At 26.2% G+C, this 22,370-nt stretch overlaps 1 protein-coding gene across 3 annotated transcripts; it reads left to right on the top strand.

Moving 5' to 3' along the window:
• Positions 1–10,844: 10,844 nt before the first annotated feature.
• LOC135929514 (prolactin regulatory element-binding protein-like) lies at positions 10,845–20,114 on the top strand. 3 transcript variants are annotated; one of them, XM_065466125.1, is made up of 8 exons: positions 10,845–11,041; positions 11,085–11,337; positions 13,699–14,105; positions 15,427–15,510; positions 16,327–16,439; positions 18,871–19,071; positions 19,306–19,378; positions 19,724–20,114. In XM_065466125.1, the coding sequence occupies exons 1-8, from the start codon at positions 10,910–10,912 to the stop codon at positions 20,012–20,014; spliced, it is 1,554 nt and encodes a 517-aa protein (XP_065322197.1). In that variant the 5' UTR covers positions 10,845–10,909; the 3' UTR covers positions 20,015–20,114. The 3 variants fall into 3 exon arrangements, with proteins under 3 accessions (XP_065322197.1, XP_065322198.1, XP_065322199.1); XM_065466126.1 differs by lacking the exon at positions 19,724–20,114 and adding an exon at positions 19,555–19,717; XM_065466127.1 differs by lacking the exons at positions 10,845–11,041; positions 11,085–11,337 and adding an exon at positions 11,562–11,624.
• The last annotated feature ends 2,256 nt before the right edge of the window (positions 20,115–22,370 follow it).

Genomic DNA, 22,370 nt, shown 5'->3' with positions numbered 1-22,370 from the left:
TATACGGTGGGACAGTCAAACTGTATTCTAATACAAAAAAAAATAATTCCAGAAGAACGTAAAAAAATATGTAAATAAAAGTAGGAAAAATATTTAGAGAAGTAAAAAGAAGAAAATTTATATTTTAAAATAAAAATTGGATAAAAAAGAGATTTAGATTTATTTTTAAAGACGTAGGTTGAAAAAGAAAAATTATTTTTATAAATTATGTTCAAAATTATGTAGGAATATAATATATAAAATTAAAAATAAAGAATTATAAAGGTAGCATTCATAGTAGATAAGATATAAAGAAGTTTGTGTTTAGTTATTTAAAGGTGATAATTAGGAATTTTATATTTAGAAGTTACTGGTAAACTAAAAACCATTTGAATTTTGAAACCTATAGAGACTGATATTTTAGATTTTAGAATTTATTATTAATTGATCACTAGAAATAACTATGACAAAGAAAAAGAAACATAAATTGCGAAGGTTAATATTAAACTAATAGTTTGCTAAGATATAATAATTTAAAAATTCGGCTAATAAGATTAGAATATAAATTTATTGTTAGGAAATAGTTGATGTTGTAATTAAATTCTTATTGAAGATTTACGTTTAACTTTTATTTTAAGGGCGGCGAGAGATAAAACAGCCTCAAGGATTTGATATGTGAATGTAGTATAATTTAAGTTGTAGATTAACCAAAAATCTTCATAAAGAGAAACGGCTTTCGTCATTAGAAAATTTATGCCGCAATCGAGCTCAATTAGAGATCGGATTTTTATTTTTTGAATCAAATAAGATTTTAAGGCAATTAGGCAACGTTATTCTAATAATAGTAAAAAGATAGAGAAATACTAAAAAGAAATGATAAGATTTATTTTAAATTGTTTTAATCGGTTTTAGATAGAAGAAAATATCGTGCAGAATGAAGAAAAAATTTTTTTAAATAATGATATGGATATGAAATACTTCGAAAAAAAATTTAAACAAGTTGTGCTAGAATTAGAGAATCATAATTTTGTGTTTTAAAATTGATGATAGACATAATTGTGAGAATCATAAATTATATGGAATGAAATTGATGATATACATCATATTTTCAGATAGAAGGAAATTGATGAGACATAATTATGAGAATCATATTTTCAGATAGAATGAAATTGATGATAGACATAATTATGAGAATCATATTTTCAGATAGAATGAAATTGATGAGACATAAATATGAGAATCATAATTTCAGATAGAATAAAATTGATGATAGACATAATTATGAGAATCATAATTTATAAAGGAACAAATTGATGATAGACACAATTATGAGAATCATAACTTCTGATGGAATGAAATTGATGATAGACATAATTATGAGAATCATATTTTCAGAGAGAATGAAATTGATGATAGACATAATTATGAGAATCATATTTTCAAATAGAATAAAATTGATGATAGACATAATTGATTTGTTTTTTTAACAAGTCTGCGAGAGTTATGAGAATCATAATTTTGGTGTGTTAAGAAACAACGAGACTTGCGAGAAGATAAGTCGGTGAAAAAGAATAAAAAAAGATATTTATTCCAGTTGTTTTTGAACAATGGACGTGAACATCATAAAGAAGAAAAGAAACAGATATTTTAGTTTTCTTTAAAGAACAGGCGTGTACCACAAGATTACAAGATTTCTTTTAAAAATTTAAAACTAAGATTTTTTTAGATTCAAGATATTCAAGAGAATTTTAGATATGATTCAACGGTAGATAGACATGTTTGACAAAGGATGTGGATATTACCTACAAATAGCTCAAGGAAGATATGGATTAAAGAGCTACATTGAGGGTAGAGGGGTGATAGAATTTGACATAATGGTATAATTAATTTAGCATATTTTGACGATGTATTATTTAAAATTTAATTAGAGAAAAAAGTGAGCAAATATTTCGAAGTTAAGAAATATAATAGATTAGGCAAGGAAGAATTAGATTAGAGGCGATAACCTTAAGACGAAGTAGACATATGATATATTCGGTGTAGTTCAAATTTGAGAATAAATGTGTAAGAAAAAGCGATAAATTATTTTAGAAGTTATAAAGGGTTAAATAGATTATTTTAGGTCGAAGTGGATTAGATGCGATCTGAGACGGTGAGACCAAAATCAAGTGAGAATAAAGACAAAGTCGATATCTAGGAACTGTCGTAAGATCTATACGGTTACAAGAATTAGATGCCTAGAACTTCAAAGACAAGCGACTAGATAGAACAAAGGGTCAAGACGTTCGAGCTGTAATCGTCGCTGATCAATATAGCCAAGTGTTAACTGAAACTCTAGTCTAAGATACGAAAGTCGACGATATAGAGACAAGAATTTGTGGAAACAATAGTAATCGCAGACAAATTATCGCCAATCATTTTCCGAGAAAAAGCGTTAATCAATTACAAAAGAACATTTTAAACAAGAAACTAGATAGAACAAATGTTCGAGACATTCATGCTGCAATCGTTAATAGATTACTAATATCGCCAATTGTTGACGGAAACTTTAGTCTAAGATACGAAAGTTGATGATCATAGAGACCAGAATTCTGGGAAATAATCGTCAATATCAGACAAATTATCGTCAAGCGTGACAGAGTTAAAGAGCCAATAGGTTAATACAAAAGAACGTTAGAAATAGGCGACTAGCAAGAACAACTGGTCAATGCTGTCAAGCTACAATCGTTAACAAAAGTCGTCATCGTTTACCAGATAATATGCTAATCATTAATTACCAAAAACCGTTAAAAATAAGCAAAGACTAGGATAATTTACCAAGGTTAAAACGAAATATAATTAAAAAGAGCTAGAAGAATGTATCGGGAATCATGATAACAGAAGTGAATCGAGTTCGTTAATTGCCTATAGAGACCAAGAGATAGTCGTTTACAAGGGGCTGACAAGAAACAGAAGGATTCAAGAATTTCAGATTGTAACCGGATACAAACAATTCTTAGAAGTGAAGAATATTAGACAATAGACCGCCGGCGTTAGAAACTAGAAGACATTAAAGATTTAGAATAGATTTGGTGGAGATACAAGATCTGTAAAGTCGAAATCGAAAGAAGTGGTCAGGTCTAACTTAAGTGGAAGGGTGTTGCATTTTTGCGTAACAAAAAAATGCATTATGCAAATCGTAAACAAAAATAATGTTTTTAAAATATCCCCGTCTATGTAAATGAGAAAAAAACGCGTGATATTTGTAGATTTTTTCATACTTTAACAGTTTTAACAAGTGGGATGTAGAACTTTTTATTCTTCGCTAGGGAGACTATGTAAATGCTGATTAAAGAAAAAGGATATATAATGGAGAAATTATGATGCGAAAAAGGATTATTTTTTTAACTAAAATTTACTTTTTAATTTTTTACTTTTATTTTTCTTATATTAATTTTAATTTTCTTTTATTTTGATTATGTTTTTCACTTGTATTTAATTATATTTATTATTATTTAATAAAGGATTCAACTATAATTTTAGTATATATTTCTTTATATTTAGGTTCTTAAGTTCACAAACAAAAACAACCAATTGTGACAATTTCGGGAAAGATATAAATTTGATTTTACATTTAATGAAAACAAGCCAGAGTATTGTTTTTTTAACTTCAATGCCCATCTTATCATGAAAAATATCGAAAGCAAACCCCCCCCCCCCCACACACACCTTACTCCCCCCCTCCCAAGAAGAAAAAAAATGACATATGCTAAAATCCTAAAATATATTGAAATAAAAATGAAACTAGGACTTGTTATAGTGAAGGTGACAATGCTATAGAAATGACTCCCGTAACCCTCCGAGACAAAAGAGGAAATTTATCTCTATCAACAATATATATCCTAACTATAACATTACAAGCTGATAAGCTAATTTATATGCAATGTAGCAAAAAATATAAAACAATTCTAGGTTCATAATTTTTTATTAAACCTAACTGTTCCACCTCAAGTTCATGTTAATTCTAAACGGTAGAACAGAATTTTCAAGGAGAGGAATGTTAAGAAAAATTTAATTTAAAGTAAACTATTTAAAGTAAATTATAGATTTAAATAGATATCCGTAAATTGATGAAATTTGTAAAATATGATACATAAAATAAAAATTAAATATATGAAATATTCATAAATATTGAAAATAAATAATATAAACTTGATGATACAAGGACTATTCTCAAAATGTGATATAAATAAATACCACGATGTTACAAACAAACTAAATTATGATTTATATCTATTCAACACTTAATGGTGTCGATATGGCAAACCGAAACAACGACGGATCTAATCTAAAAAATATTGATGCCCCTTATTGACATATAAACAAGATAGCTATAACAAATTAACCCGACCATATTATAATAAATCGACGAAATTAAAATAAATTTAAATGTTAATTAAAATAAATTATAATATTAACCCTTCAATACTCCGGTAAAAAAAATGACGTTAGTACTCGGGTGGGGTTTAATAGATACCAATTTCAAATGTATATATCACCAGTTATATTCATTATTTTTATTTAATATTTAAATACAAGATAACTAACCTTAAGCTTGATAAAATATTATTTCTGAAGCTTAGATTAAAGATGATGAAGATAATTATAATTTATGCCAAAATTTTCTAAAAGAGCTTACTTTTTTAAATTTCAAATATTAAATTAAAAAAATAACTTATCTATCATATAATCATGATAATCCATAATAAGGATCTTTATTCTTCAATATAAAAAAAATTACACTAATGCAATCAAACATAAAAAATATAGAACATTGAAATATTTTAAATTTTACATGCACATTTATTACATAAAACATTAATGTGTTCTAAACATAAATTTATTTTACATATTTTAAAATTTTTTTTTAGATTTAAAAATTCCAGCTAAATAAAGATTTTATGTCTTGAATTGTGTTACATCAACTTCTTTAGTAGAACTTTCATATTGGCCAGTATGGTTATTACATATAATTTTAATTTTTTTATTAATATCAATGGCGTAGCTACGGGGTGGGGGGGGGGGCAAATTCTTTTAGATTATATGTTCAAAAGACTCAAAAGTGACTTATTATCAAATAAATATCATGAATATTTATATTTTTCTGGGTTTGATGTTAGTGGAAGGATATTATATTACTAATGAAATTATTCTGGATAGTATTATTATAAAGTCATTGAGAATAATCTACTAAATTATAATAGCATATTGTTGATGCATTTAAAAAATATATTTATTATATATTATCGAAGATATGGTTCCCCCAGAGCAAAAAAAATTTGAATCATGCGTTCAAAAAATACTTTAATTCAAATATACCCCAACAAGATAATATTTTAAATAAAAAGTTTGTTGAATATGATTATAAACTTTAAAATTTTTATGGTTCTGATATCTGTGGAAGAATTATATTACTTTTAAATATATATAAATTATTCTGAATATTAATATTATAGTTATTGATAATAATCTACTATATAATTATAATATATTATTGATGCATTTAAAAAAAAAATTTTCTAAGGAAGATTCTTAGCTACGCCACTTATTGGCATGATAAATAATCTCTTCAATAATTATTGGTGTTATGAACAAGTAAAAACATTCTGGAGTGTCAGCTTCTTTCCCTTATTCTTTTACTCCTGGCAGATGAATAACTAAATTTTGTTGATGAGTTCTTACTCTTTGATTAGGAAGATGCTTTTTCCATTTAGTAAACTTATTTTTTTAGCTAATTATACAGAGAAATATACTATGATAAACGATTTCATACAGAGTTGTTGACGCTTCTTTTTAAAAGTAGCTAGCTCCCGCTCCTACCTTCTCAAAAGGAGCTAGCTCCCGCTACTACATTTTTAAAAGGAGCTAGCTGCCGCTCCAAGTAATGGAGACTCCACTCCTTAACCACTCCTTTGAATTTCCATATTTTTTAGATGGTATGCGAAACAAAATCATATTTTTTATCAAAAGGTTTTATTTATATTAAATGATCTATCGAGATACTTCTAATCTTTATTAGCCTATAAAAATAATAAATTTTCTAAATTAGAATCGAAAAAACCTCCATGTTTCTTCCCTATGACCTGCTTTGAATTACTAAATAAGCGCTCCACAGGATCACTAGAGGGAAGCGAGGTATTGTATTTTATAAGATATTTTTTAATTCAGGTATAAAAAAGGAGGTTGAATAAGTATGAGAAAATTAAAATAAATATTAAAATATATTTAAAAAAGCATCATATACATATCTAACAACCCAGGCTCAACTATAATGAATTGTCCAAAAATAATTATAACCATTTAAAAAAAATTATTCCAAAATATAAAAAATACAGTTATCATTTTGTATTTAAAAGAGAGGTTTTTTACTTTTAAATGCTTTTTTAGATTGAAGCTGCTCACTTTTGAAAATGAAATACTTATACTTAAACACAAAAGGCATTTTGCCCTTAAATTTGTTTGATCATTTGGATCAACATCTTTTAGAAGTTTAAAATATTTTTTGTTTGATGGAAATGGAAATTCGATTTCTTCTTCTATGATCTCTAAATCCATAATATCTAAAACTGTTTTTTATTATATATCTATAAAATGAATGATAATATGACTTACGAGATTTTGCAATAAATCTTCAATATAAAAAAGAAAAACTTGATGTTTAATACAGGGATGTGAACCCGGACCCGGACCCTGAACCCTCCTGGACCCTCGTATTTTGGCTGAACCCGGACCCGGACCCTTTTAAAAAGTGGAGGGTTCAGGGTGCTAAAAATTTTTAACTTAAATTTTTTTTTAAAAAATTTATGTACAAATATAATTTTTAAAAAATAATATAAAATTTTTATAATTTTATTAATTTTTAGAAAATAATATAAATTATAAAATATATATAATTTTATTAATTTTTAAAAAATAATGTAAAATTTTTATATTTTATTAATTTTTTTCGTGGAATCTCCCTAAAAAATAGTCACTTTAAAACTATAATTGATAAAGCAAGGGATGTTGTAAAATATTTAAGAACTCCCACAATTGTTAGAATATTAAAATCCATGAAAAATTAAATGGCAATTTTAGATTGCACAACACGTTGGTCCTCTGTATGATGCTAGAGCGATTATTAAGTTTGAAAGATTTCTGTAATGATTTTAACATAGGAGCATGTGAAATCATTTTGTCAGAAGATGATTGGAATCAAGTAAAAGAGCTTACTAGTGCGCTGGTTCCTTTAAAAATAACAACATTAAGAGTGCAAGCAGAACAATTATGTTTATCGGATTTTTATGGCATATGGTTAAGATGTCGATTAGAGTTAGAGAGATTAACAAGTTCTTTTTCAAATGAAGTATTAGAAAATACGAAAATAAGAGAGAAACAATATTTACAAAATAGTGTTGTATATGCTTCTATATATTTAGACCCGCGATATCAGGTTTTATTAAGTAGTGAGCAAAAACAAATAGCTATAGACCATCTTGAAGATTTATGGCATACCCAAAACTCTATTATTTACAATACATTGATAGTTACAACAATATCTACTGGTTGTAGTGATAACAATGATAAAGATAACGATATTGATGATCTGGAAATTTTACTATTAGATAGAGAAAAAAAATTAAATTATCATTTGATAGAAAGGAGCAAAAAATATCTATTGTATCTTTAATAGAAAAGTTCTCGGAAGTTATGTAAATAGAGATGCAAACATTTTAAAATTCTAGGAGGAAAATTCTTCAATATATCCAGAATTATATACCTTTTCTAGAATCGTCATGGCTGTACCGGCGACACAAGTACAATAATTTATGTATTATAAAAATGACTAACTATTTTAGGTAAGCGTAGAACGTGGATTTTCATCGTTGACTAATTTACGTGGAAATCTGAAGGATGATATTTTAGAAGATATCATGATTGTGCGATTGAATAAAATATTTAAAATATAAATTATCTCATTTCGAATTATAAATGTGTATATATTGAAGTATAATAAAAAATGAATGAAAAAAAGTCTTATTTTGAGTCATTATTTTTATGTTTCCTCTGAACCCGGACCCGAACCCTGGACCCGGGTCCCTTTTAAATTTATTACCGGACCCGAACCCGGACCCTTTTTTTTTGTCGAAGGGTTCACATCCCTGGTTTAATATTTAAAATAATTAGATGAAAACCATTATAAAACTCGGCTAAACATTTAATAATGGATAAATTTAAATAAAATAAAATTTCATTTTTATTGAATTTTAATTAACAAATATTATTAATATTTAAAAAATAATTTAATTTATACCTTAAATTTAAAGGAGCGGTGGAGCGGCGCTCATCCACTCCAGCCCTATAAGAAGCTAGCTCCTGCTCCTTATTTTTAAAAAGGGGGCGCTCCAGGTGTGTTTGAAAAAATGTATCGGCGCTTCTGTAGCTCCGCTCCTTAACAACTCTGATTTCATATTTGCCTAAATAATATAAAGTTTATTGTCTTCAACTAACATTTCTTCTTCATCTAATTCAGATTGTGTATTATGATCACTATCATATATAAAATTTTCATCCTCACTATTAATTTTAGTCATAATCACCTCAAATAAAATGATATTACATCTTAAATAATTATATATTTAGTTTCAGAATCTGCAAAAATCATTATAAATGATAAAAATAATTTGAGAAATGAGTCAGTTGTTGAAAAATATAAATAAAATAACTCCACCAGAGAAAATCTTTACGTTTTCTTTTTCATATATCTCATTTTAAATATAAGATATTTAAATTTTATTTTGATAAATTTTATAATATAGTAGTATATATATTTATAATTTCAAAGAAAACATTTCCTAAAAAATTACAAATTTACTCTGGTGGGGTCTCACAAACCCCAATCAGTCATAAAATGTTTATATCTTAAAAACTACCCAACCAAAATATATAAAACTTGAATATAGATTCTAAAATATATTTGGTGAAGCTGCTAAAGAATTTAGATCATAATATTTAACCTTTTTTATGCAATATCATTTCTACTATGCCTGGGGTTTCATATACCCCACCAGAGTTTTGAAAGGTTAATTAAAATAAATTATAATATTAAATAGAAATTATAATTTTAATCAAAATAAATTATAATATTAATTACAATAAATTTTAATATTAATTAAAATAAATTATAATATTAATTAAAATAAATTATAATATTAATTAAAATAAATTATAATATTAATTAAAATAAATTATAAAATTATTTAAAATAAATTATAATATTATTTAAAATAAATTATAATATTATTTAAAAAAATTATAATATTGATTAAATTATATTATAATATTATTAAAATAATTTATAAGAATATATTATAATAATCGAAACCTTTTCACGATTCCTATTATTACTTTCACTTGTTTCAATTTATTATATATTATGATAGCACTCAAATTTATATCTTAAAATAATATTATATTGAAATTATATTTATATAGAATCACAATGTATTTTTTTTAATTTCATGAAATAGGTTTCTTAATCTTAGCTAGCCATCATGTGTTTCCAACATAACTCCAAGAAAAAAACTAAAAGAATTGCATATAACGAGTTAGTAATCCCCTTCTTTAAATTATAAGCCAGGCATCCATACTAGTATTCAGTGGCGTAGCTACGGGGGTGGTTTTCGGGTTTGGACCCCTCCCAGAACAAAAATTTATTTTTAGATTATACGTTCAAAAGACTTATAAGTGGTGACTTTATATCAAATAAATACCAATAATATTTATATTTTTCTGGTTTTGATGTTTGTGGAAGAATATTTTATTACTATTGAAATTATATGGATAGTATTATTATAAAGTCATTGAGAATAAGCTACTAAATTATAAAACAAATTATTGATGCATTTAAAAAATATATTTATTATATATTATCTAAGATATGGTTATGATTTGATAAACCCGGCCGAAGGCCGGGCAAAAGGGCCGAAGGCCGGCGAAGCCCCCCAGGCTTTTATATGTATGGACCCCCTCTAAGGAAAATTCCTAGCTACGCCATTGCTAGTATTGTTAAACGATTCAATTTTTTAAAAACGCCTGATCTATATTTTAGCCAAAAAATATTAGGCAAGTCTAGAAATTTTGTTAATAGATGTCCAAACCTCTCTGCCATCTATGAGTAAAATCTCTAGGCTTGCATAATATTTGTTAGCTAAAGTATTGGGCTAGCCGTTTTTAAAAATCGAGCAGTTTAACAACATTAGCCCAAAATCTGAACCGCAGTAAATATTAAAAATATTGTTTAAAATAGTTATAGAAAAAATGAAGTTGGTAATTTTATTTTATTAGTAATTTTCTTTGATTTCCTTTTTAATAATATTTATTTTAAACGTCTTTATTTATGCTAATTCTGATTTCCTTTTCTTTGACTAAGGGGTAAGAAGTAGAGGGTAGATAGGAAACAATATTTATATTGCCTTAGGGAGTATATAAGTTTTTGATAAGCAGATAGAGATACCGACAAAATTAAAATATGAAAATAACCTTGAATATTTTATTTTTTTAAACTAAAGAGGACATAGCATAATTCTTTGAAATGCATTATAGGAAAAACTAATAATTTAATATAAAACAAATTTTTTTAAATAGCACTATATTAGACCATAATAAAATTTTTAATGATTTCACCTGTTCAGTTATTCTATTTAATATTATATTACAATATCATACTTTTAAAATTTTATCAAAATAAATTAAAAATGATATTTGTTACAATATATTTAGTTTATTATAAGCTGAAATAATAATGAAACTTGAAATTTACTTTAGTTACTGTTTTCCAGGAGAATATAAGCTATATCAATTTACACATATGCATTTTCTTTGAGACGTAGCAATCAATATAGTTGCTCATATGCCCTTTAAAAACAATAGCCTTTTGGCAATAACTGATTATCCTCTTTATTGTGTAAAAGCTTTGAATAACCGATATTTTTTAGTGGCCGGTGGAGGGGGCTGTTCAAAAACCGGTGTAGATAATTCTCTGGTAATTTATTAATACTTATATACTTAAATTTATATATTTTAAGGCTATATACGAAATTGAAATTGATAATCAACGAATATATGGAAAAATAGTTTCCTTGCTAGATATGGGCTTATATGCACCCATGAATATGGCACACTCATGCATCGATTCTATATTAGGAGAATATTTTTTGGCCTTAGGGTTAGGGGATATATGTCAAACATTCCATTTGCAAAGATATATACAAAAAAATATTGATGAAAAACTTATAGAAAAGTTGTCAACAAATCAATCATTAGCCAAAAAAAATTTAAGTTTAAAATCATATTTTATATTGATAAATTTTTATATTTACATATTTAAAAATAAGTACAATTAAAAAAATATTATTTTAGTACAATATAGATTAACATATAAACATAATATAAAGTTAAAAAAATTTAATTAATAAAAGAAAATGCCTAAATTTTATAGTTAAACATAATTTGTTATTACAACATAGTATTCAAATCTACTTATAAATGTATGTTATAATATTTAGGTGACATAACAATCATGAGATATTTCAGAAAACTGGGGGAGAGGGGGATTGCTCTTGAAGGTTTGAGCCTTGTTCAAATTTTGAAAATACAATTTTTGAAACAAAAAATAAATAAATACACTGATTTTAATTAATTTTTTATTTTGGGACCTATTTGGCCCCCTAAAAATAGAAAGTTAATAACACCCCTTAATACAAATCTTTATAAAAAAATATTTATCTTAGATGAATGTATCTTATTAAAAATGTCAAAATTGCATAATATAAGAGGGTCACATTCCATGTCAAATAAGCAAAAAATGAGATTTTCAGCCAACCCCTTTATTTTATTAAAATTTGGCAAGGGCAGAAAAGTTAGTGTAATTATGCCAAAAATTGTAGCCTCGTAACATTTATATTTTTGAAGATATAGGCTTCAAACTGGCAAAAATGACATATTTTACTATTATCTGCCTTCATTCAATTAAGCACATCTTAAAAATTACTTAATTGTAAATAACAAAGTTAATATGAGTGTTGTTAAATAGCTTGTTTTGAGCCGATTTTTAAAACGGCTAACTCAATATTATAAAAATATTGCCTAAGCCTTGAGATTTCGATAATATATGTATAGACCTTTGTTCCTTCTATGAGCAAATCAAGCTTGTATAATGTTTTCTGGATGTAGTATTGAGTTAACCGTTTAAAAATCGGCTCAAAACGAGCTGTTTAACAACACTAGTTAATATCCATTTCTGGCCATTTTATTTAATATATAAGAACTGAATACATTTTTTTGGAAATAATACTACCTTCGATTTTTATAAAAAATTTAGTAGATACACCTTCCTTTATATTTATACAAATAATTGGTAGTTTAATTTTATTGTCCCTGAACCTTGGTTTAGGACATGGCCAGTTATAAATATTTCCTTACAAAATGAATACTCCTTTAGATTATATTAAATAGCTTAAGAAAAACCATTAAAAACTGATTAATGTATAATTTTATACAAAGACGCCTCCTCTAGATAGAAGCTGGTCTCGTTCAAGACCGATTTTTTTATAAGTATAAAGGAAGAGCTTAGTAATGTATACTAAATTTTTTAATTGAAAGTCTTATTATTTCCAAAAAATTTTTTTAGTTTTTATATATTAACTTAAATGGCTGTTGGAAAAATTTATTTTTATCTAGAAGTATAATCTTTGTGCGTAATTTTGATATTAAATTTGTTATTTATAATTATGTAGTTTTTAAGATATGCTTAATTGAGTTAAGGCAGATAATTGTCATATACTTCATTTTTGCCACTTTGAACCTTAATATCTCCATAAATATAAACGTTAGAAGGCCAAAATTTCGATTTCTTATACATTAACTTTCTTTGCCTACCAAATTTTAAAAAAATCGAAGGGGGTCAACCGAATCGTGGCTGATTATAAGAGTATATTTGATATAAAATCTTTTTATTAAAAATTATCTAGATATACATTAGGCCAGTAATCACAGTATGTAAGTTTTGGTATCAGTTTATACCTTCAAATTTTCAACTAAGACCAGTTTATATTATTCAAAAAATGATAAGGTTATCTTTATAAATTAAAAAAATTTTTTAGTCAAAAACTTATAAAAAAAACTATATAAATATTTTTGACCAATAAAAGAAAGAAAGAAGATACTAATAATTATTCCCTATTTCTTTTAATTTATTCTTATGAATTTCATAAATTAATTATAAATGATAAAAGTGAATATAATGTAACTATTTTGTGTCAAGGAAATAAAAAAGATTCTTTTAAAAATATAATATCTTATATCTATCTATCTAAGATATTAAAATATCAGAAAGATGCAAAATACAGAAAAGGATCTTGTATTTTAGATACAACTATTTGTGGCATGGCCCAACTTTGTACTAGTGGTGCTAAATGGCCCGATTAAGAAATTAGCCAAAATAATATTATGTAGACCTGGAGATTTTGCTCATAAATGGCAGAAAGGTTTGGACCTCTATTTGCCGAATCTCGATATCTACACAATATTATTTTGACTAAAATCTTAATCTGGCTGTTTTCTACTCTCTTATTATTAAAATCTCCAAATATAAGTACAAATATGCCCATCACATTTTAAATATATATTTGATACATTTAGATTTGCGTCACAGAAAACGTTATGACTCCGATGCCTCTCACAATGGTAAATTAGCCAATGGTTCTTTATCAAATGGTCATTTACCATACCATAAAGCCTCCCATAATAAATCACGCTCTTCTCTAGACCTCAATATCATTTCCAATATAACTAAAAAGAATGGCGTGGTTCAACATTTCTTAGATGAAAATAAAGAAATAAATGATGTGTATGTAAACGAGAAACGTTCAAATTATACTCACGAATCGCCTAAATATGAGCTAAAAAATGAATTTAAACTAATCCATTTACATTCTGTTACCACAGACACACATAAAATCACTGCTCATCAAAAGACGGTCAAGATTTGTTCTGACCGAAAATTCATCATTACTGGTGGGACTGATGGATTCATAAGGATCTGGAATGTAACTATTCATTTTATATCTTACAATAAAATAATATTAAAAAATGTATCATTTTTGGAAGTTGTGCCTTGAATAATTTATATAAGTTAAGGATTTAAAATTAAAGTATATAAAGGTAATATATTTATTTATTAACAATGAAATTTTCATCATAATGAATATATAATAAAATAATACCTTTACAGGGTTAGGGATGTTTATTTGTTTATTATTACCTTAAAAAAATATTAAATAGTATATTATTTAAAAAAATATTAAATGGGTATTTTTTTTTATATTATGCATATTTTTTACTACTCCAATCCGTTAATCTACCATTTATTATAATATGAATTTTAGACTCTATTAGTTGGACCTATTTTTTTAAAAATCCAACCAGATCTGAGAAAAAAAATAAAACTGTTTGTTCGACAGATCCGAATATTTTTTTAAGGATCCGAATCCTATTCAAACTTTAATTTAAAAAAGGATATGATCCAAATTTCTTTTATTGGACTGGTGAAAAAGAACAATATTTGAACTAAAACGGAAAAACTAGAAAACAAATAATTTAAGGAAATTTAGATATCCCATTCTAAATAAATTTTAGTCCAAATCCGACCAAGTAAAAATGTCTTTTAAGTTCAATTAGACCTGGGTTAGGACCGGCTCGATGAGGGTTTTAATTGATTTATTAAAATTTAGAAAATTTCCAAATTTATTTTTATGAACTTTTTTTTCAATTTTATATATACATCACATTGTGATATGGAATCCATGGGGACTCGGAATATCTCAAATTTATATCATTTAATTAGTGTGATTTTTAAATTTGAAAAATCTGATTTGGTTGGATATATATTCCACACTCTAGACTACCTACCCTATAAAATTCAGACAATTTCTGCCATAAACTTTTGTGTATTTTTCTATTATAATTTAAATGTATTTCAACAGTTTATGGCAGAATTATTTGAAATTCACAGTGTGGGTTAGTTGGAATTTTTCGGTCAATTATGATTTCCCAGATTTAAAAATCGGAAGATATGTTTGAAATTCGTAATCTCGCTTAATCTCTTGAAATTGATATCTCTAAATATTCAAAATAATTATATATACAAGTTTATGAACTTTTGTGAAATCATATTTTTAATGTATGTTGCTTACATAATCATTTAAAAAATTTTTAAAATATACATTTAAACTTTTTTTGCTTAATACATATATGAAGGGCTTATAATTTAATATACCATCGTCTTTGCAATAGGCATTAATAAATAAAACACTTCTAACCTGTATATGTCCCATTATTATATTAGGAAATTTTATTAATTATTATAAGATGGATACCTTGGCTATAATTCGCGAAATCAAAGCCCATGAAAACGAAATCGATGATTTAGAAATACATCCTACCAAGCCTCATGTAATATTTAATTTATTTTAAATTTTAAATTATTATTTCCTTGTGATTTCTTTACATAAAATTTTAATATAATAGGGAATCATTATTGATTGTTTTTTATTATTAAATGCCATTTAGATAAGGTAAGATTTTTTACTATAATCTTGCCGGAACCTGGCTGAGAGACTTTCTTTTTTCTCTAGACTAGATACTGATTTAAAACTTAATTTTTATTGGGTCTGATTCAGGCAAAGCAAAAATTTAAATTATTTTATTTTCCTAAAGATATTTTCTCATTTTCGCTAAAAAATTAATTACATTATTTTTCATGGAAATTGTTCATCCAGATCGGTTAGACCTAATTTAATTTTTTAGGGGAGTGGATCACGTTTGAAATAGGTCATAGGCTCTAATTATGCCAAAATAACCAAATTTTGTATTATACTCAATATTAAGTGCTTGCAAGAAAAACTTAAATTCATCTAAAATTTTAGATATTTAGTATTTTTTGGTTATTGTTGGAATGAATATATAAAGGTATTGAAAATGTTAGCCACTCTTCTTCGATTTTGAACATGTTTTGGACCGCCTGATTCTAACTGCTCCTTATTATAATAATGTTATCTTATACAAGTTGTGTTATATCGATATTCCTAGATGTTCATGCATAAAAACTAACTGCAATATATTGCCAATTCCGAGATACGCACATCATAATAAGGTTATTTTAATATCGGCAAAAATATCGGTGCAGTCCTAATTTATTATCCTCATTATTTTATTAAATTAACTCTATCGAAAATACCCCACCTAATATAATTTAAAATTTATAAATAGATCGTTTCATTATCACGTGACGGGCATGCTTATGTATGGAACTCGGAAGATGGCTCCAAAATATGTGAACTTAAGTGGAGCCTTGCTACTCGTTACAGATTTAGGGCATGTAGGTAGGTACTAAAATATTTATACCATTACTTTATTTATATTTTAATAAGTTTATTTGATTAAAATTTCGATAGGACTGTGCCGACCACAAATTTTTCACCGATCCGATATTTATATTGATTATTATTTTACCATCTATCTTTGTATCAATGTCCTAAATATATCAATATTTTCTATTTAGAAAAAACCAATTAACTTTCACGAATGATTAAGTGTATTTATTTTTTATTTTTCAAAGGTTAATATTCACATTTAAAATATTTACAATGTTAATGGGTGAAGGTAGTTTTGTTAAACAGCTCCATTTAGTCGATTTTTTAAAAGGGGCAAATCAAAATTTTAACCAAAATATTATTGCCTATGCCTCGAAATTTCACTAATAGAAGTCATGGGTAATTTACTCTTGGATAAAATTTTAGTTAATCGTTTTAAAATTGGCTAAATCGAGCCTTTAAGCAAAACTAACTATTGTGACTCGTTAAATGTTTTAAAATCCTTTTATTTTTGCATATAATATAACAAAAAATAGTGTAAAATTCAAACTGTTAAGATTAGCAGGGAGTTGTGTACAAATGGAAATTTAAATTTTATTAAAAATAATACAAAATTACAATCTCTCTTTTTGGTCTAATAAAAAAATTATATTTTTTTTAAATGAAGAGTTAAATATTTAATATATTAATAGAAAATTATTTTATAAAATACAAAGAATGAATGAAATAAATTACAATTTATGCTATAAAACACCTTAGTATAAATAAAATTATTATATATATAAATCCATATTTAACACAAACTATATTTTAAAACATTACAACAAATAAATTGTATATTAGTTCCTTTCTTTAATTTATTATTATGAATATATGATTATATATACAATTATAAAATAACTAAAAACAATAAAAAAAATATCAGATCGGATCGGTTTTTTAAAAAAGATCAGCCCGATCCTATATTTTTTGAAAACGCTAAATATCGATGCCGATCCTATATTAAATATCGGCACAGCCCTAATTTTCCATGTTGTATATTTGTAATGTTAAATTACATTTTGCAAAGAAATTACTTTAACTACCTACAAATGTAATTACAAAATTAACTAATAACTTTTCTAAATATCTTATTTGATGATTTAATTACTGTTTTTTTTAAAATAATAGTCGCACTTACATCAAACGCTTCTGTGTTCAGTCTGTGTATTATTTTTTAGAAAAACTAGCTTACCAATTATGAAATAATTTTTCCTTATGGTATTTATAAATTTTAGATTCAATCAAATATTATAGTCATTTTTCAGTGTAATTATGTCTTTATCTGAATTGTATTTAAATTTCTTTGATTAAAATTTGTAAATTGCAAAAACCGAAACATTATATATATACGTTTATTATTTTAAATGTTTAACATAATTTAAAATATTTAAAATGATTAACATAAAATTATTAACATAATTTAAAATATTTAAAATCTTTTCTTGCTTCTTAATTATAAAAGCTTGCAAAATATTTTTTTATTAGATTAATAGTATAGTATGGTTAAACGGCTCTATGTTTAAAAACGGCTAACTCAATATTTTGTCCAAAATTATTACGCAAGCCTGGAGATTTTGCTCATAGATGCTAGAACTGTTTGCACATTATTAACAAAATCTTGAAGTTTGCGCAGAATTTTTTGCTAAAATATTGGTTTTGCCCTTTACAAAAATTGGGTCGTTTCACAACACTAATTAGATGTTAACAAAATAATATATACAATGAAATGATTATTCTTTAAAAATCAAAGCTTATAAAAATCGAAACGATAAAAAGCCGATATGCATTTGTAAACCGAAACTTACCGTTATAAATTCTTTTAAAGTACTGAAAAGGAACTAAACCGTTTTAATAATATTCAACTAAGAACCTGAGGGGACCATCTTATCTGTTAGACACCCTGCTTTTAATGTAACTAGTTGCTTTAAAAATGTAACTAGTGGTAGTAACGATAATTAACTACTTTTTAAAATAACCTTTAACAACGCTAGATAGTAGATAACTTAAGATGCTCCTTCCATTTTTAATAAAGCCCTCAAATAGAGTTCAAATACTACATTGTTTAGGACACGAAACATGCCTGTCAATGTGCCCTACATTGTTAATTTTTGAAAAATAGCGATCCTGCAATAAAAAAATCTAGTTTCATTAGATATTGTTTTTTAAAATTATTATTTTCCACGTATAGATTATATTAAGGCTATTTATTTGCATATGTTTTTTTCACTCTTGGATACCCTTCCTGACCCCAACCATTATGAGAAATCTTTTAAAACATACATTAGGGTTCGATGACGTTCTCAGTCCGCGCCACCTTAAGACAGAAAGCAAGATTTTTTAAAATAATAAATTACTTATAAAAATAAAATTATTTTTCAATTAAAATTTTGTTTACTAGATATCAAACGGCTTCTCCTCAAACTAAGTTGTATACAGTTCACATACCCTGTACACGCGCCAAAGTTCGACAACCATCTTACCTAACTGAATGGGAAATTTTGGAATCGGATTTAGATGAAGGTTTTGATAATAAAACAGATTATAGGATATGCGATATCAAGGTTACCGGCAATGAGGAATCCTATATATTGGCACTCGAGTTATTAAAATTTTTATAGAAAACTATTTTTTTATATATAACTCTAAGCCTTTGGTACATTTGTTGAAATGAATTTATATCGAATAAATATCATAGTCTGTTAATATACATCAAAAATCTCACATAGCAACAAACAAAAATTTATTACGATATTAGATATTTTTATAATCTTATTTGAAATATATATTTAAAAAAATATCATATATACTTTTTTGTTAATATAAATCAATTTAGTTATTCCGGGAAATATTTGGCAATAGGTACTAGTGATGGTTCGGTGTCCATATACACAACAAACGATTTAAAAGTATACATAATTTGATGTAATATGGCATAACACTTCATTCACAGTTAGCGCGAGTTTGCCACAATGTTTACAAAATACTGTGTTTTTGTATTCCTTTCCGCGAATTTTGTATACTTCGCCACGAATTCGCGCTAACTGTGAAAACAGGATCCCATTATTTTATTTTTATTACATAGGTTAGTGGAGCCTTGCTTCAAACCAAATCCGGCCCGATTTCGGATTGGCCTAATTTGAACATGCAATTCCATGGTTCTAGTTTAATAAGGCTCGCATTATTTTTATACACTTATTGTCACTTCATCTCACAATTTTACCCTAAAATAACTAATTTCTAATCATATCCAGCGCTTATCTCACTTTCCTCACGCCCACGACATATTCATAACAGGGCTCGATTTTATTCCACTTAATCATGAACACGATAACGAAAAAACGGAAAAAACCCATTTATCACAACCATTTTTCTCTCTAAACAGTCAAGCTTGTCTTCTTAGCATATCCGTCGATAGAAAAATTAATCTTTATAGAATAAAAGATAACGCTTATAGTTCGGGCCGCAATTTTTATTTTATATTTGCCTCCATTTGTTTTATCTTCTTAGCTTTACTAATTTTTTACAGTGACTTTGGGTGTTAAAATGTCGCGTTTCACAACTGATTTAATTCATATTTTGATACTTGTGTCGAATGAATGATATTTAATATTGGTATATTGGTGTAATAATGGTAGCTTATAACTCAACTTATGATTTTATTTATAAATAATTTTTATAATAATAAAAAGCATTATTTATTTAGTTTTATTTTAATGAAAATAATCAAATAAAATCTGACAATTACCATATAGAGCGACTAATAATAGTTGTAATATGCGTTATTGGATAAATATTTGACACTAAATAGCAACAAGCCCGATTTAGCTTCACCCATTTAGGGGTGGGGCAGTTAAAAAAAATTCCAACACCATAGAACGAATATTTAGGTCATTTGAACATAAAATTGAAATGTACGATTTTATTTGAAAAACACCGTATATAGAAATATTCAATAATCAAATATGTTTATAAAATTAGATGGAAGATAAATTGACTTATAGCTTAAAAGAAATAAGTTGATTTAAGGATTTTACAAATAAGGGATTCAATTATAAAATATTTATAATTTGAAATATATTTATTACTATATTACAATTGATATTATGATCAATGATTGTGCATAACTAACAAAAATAAAGCATTAACAATATAATTTTTGTTGAGATGTAATTTTAATTACCTTGAAAACATTTCAAAAATTAATAGTTTTATATTTTTTCTATGTCCTAATAAAATTACTCGAACGTTTATATGATTTAATAATTCTCTTTTGTGGTAAAAAAGTTGACTTACAACTCAATGTGGATGACCGAAACTGATCAATATTTGAAAAACATTTGCATATTCATTTTTGTATGGGTATAGAAATTTAACAAAATCTGATGCAAAATTCTAAATTTTTAACAAGTAATTTTTTAACATCTCAATTACTAATCCCTCTTCAGGAATATTGCTTGCCAATAAAGGTTTTAATTTTTTTTATGTAGATTAAAATGGCTATCTTGATTTAAATTTTCTAAGTAGTCTATTCAAAAATATTGGAAAAATCTTTTAGATTAAGAATCCTCTTCTATGAATTCCACATTATAATGTTTCTCAAGGTTCCTTTATACAATAACTTTCAACCCGTTTTGGTATAGATTGATTCACCATTGTTTAAGTTCAAGGAATACAAGAAACTGCATCAGCTTCAATTAATTATTCAACCTACGTATTTATAAAACTTTAGAAAATCTTTTTCATTAATAGTAACAGTCTTTTTGAATGATGTTGGTATTGTTGTTAAAAAGCCCTATATGGGTCGATTTTTAAAATGTAAGCCTTGTCATTTGGCAAAGCTGTCCAAACCTTTCTCCCATCTATGATAAGAAAAATCTCCAATTATTTTGGTTATATTTTTGATCGGTCATTTCTTAAAATCAACCCCAATCGGGTTTTTTAACAACACTAGATGTTGACCTATTTGGTGATACCTAATTTAAATCATTTATAAAATATTTGCAATAAAAATAACTAAAGAATCTATTTTGTTTTTGAAAGCTCAAGCTCATTTTCCTTATTCTGAATCTTGGCACCTTGATCATTTTCATTCTTCCACTAAATTAACTGCTATATTTTCTCATTGCAATATTAGGTGCGTTGGCGCCATTAGGCATTTCAGCAGACTTGAATAAATTTTATTAAAATTGATAGTAGATTGAACAACAGTTATTTCTTTCCATTACATTCTTATTTTTAAAAAATTTATCCAAAAAATATTTTCCGGGAATCAAAAGAATTCTAAAATAATTTAAGGGGTGGGCAGGGGCAAAAAATATTTCCTTGGGAGAGGGGGCCGTTTAATTTTTATGCCCCCAAATTCAGATCCGACACTTACAAATAATTAAAAGAAGTATACGGCAATAACTACGGGTAGGAAGGTGGCATTTGGAATCTACTTATTCAAATCAATATAAAATATCTAGAACTGAAACTGTCCGTTATTTTTTTGAAGGAAAAAGACATAGTTGTTCAATTCTTAACTTCAAAAAAAATTGCTAATATTCGGCTAATATTTGCACACGTAGTTAGTGTTAAACGAATCGATTTCGCCAATTTTAAATTAAGATTTTAGCCAAAATAATACTAAGCCTTGAAATTTTATTAATGGATGTACAAACCTTTACCATTTTCTCCAGTTTTAAAAAATCGAGACGTTTAACAACACTACACGTAGCCTTGTCGGGAAATCTTTTTATCTATTCGGAAAACCTCCAGTCTAAAGGATAAAAATACTAATGTGTATGTCCTAAATTGCTTCCTGATTTCAATCTTTAATAACATGACATAATGTAAAAAGAATTAAGTAGACAGCACCAAAGCTGTATCCTGGTTTGTTTAGTCTTATTTTTAAATAAA

The sequence above is a fragment of the Gordionus sp. m RMFG-2023 genome, chromosome 5 (genome assembly GCF_954871325.1).
Source record: "Gordionus sp. m RMFG-2023 chromosome 5, tfGorSpeb1-WG-v2, whole genome shotgun sequence".
NCBI classification, from domain to species: Eukaryota; Metazoa; Nematomorpha; class Gordioida; order Chordodea; family Parachordodidae; genus Gordionus; species Gordionus sp. m RMFG-2023.
This window is presented reverse-complemented; position numbering and strand designations above follow the sequence as displayed.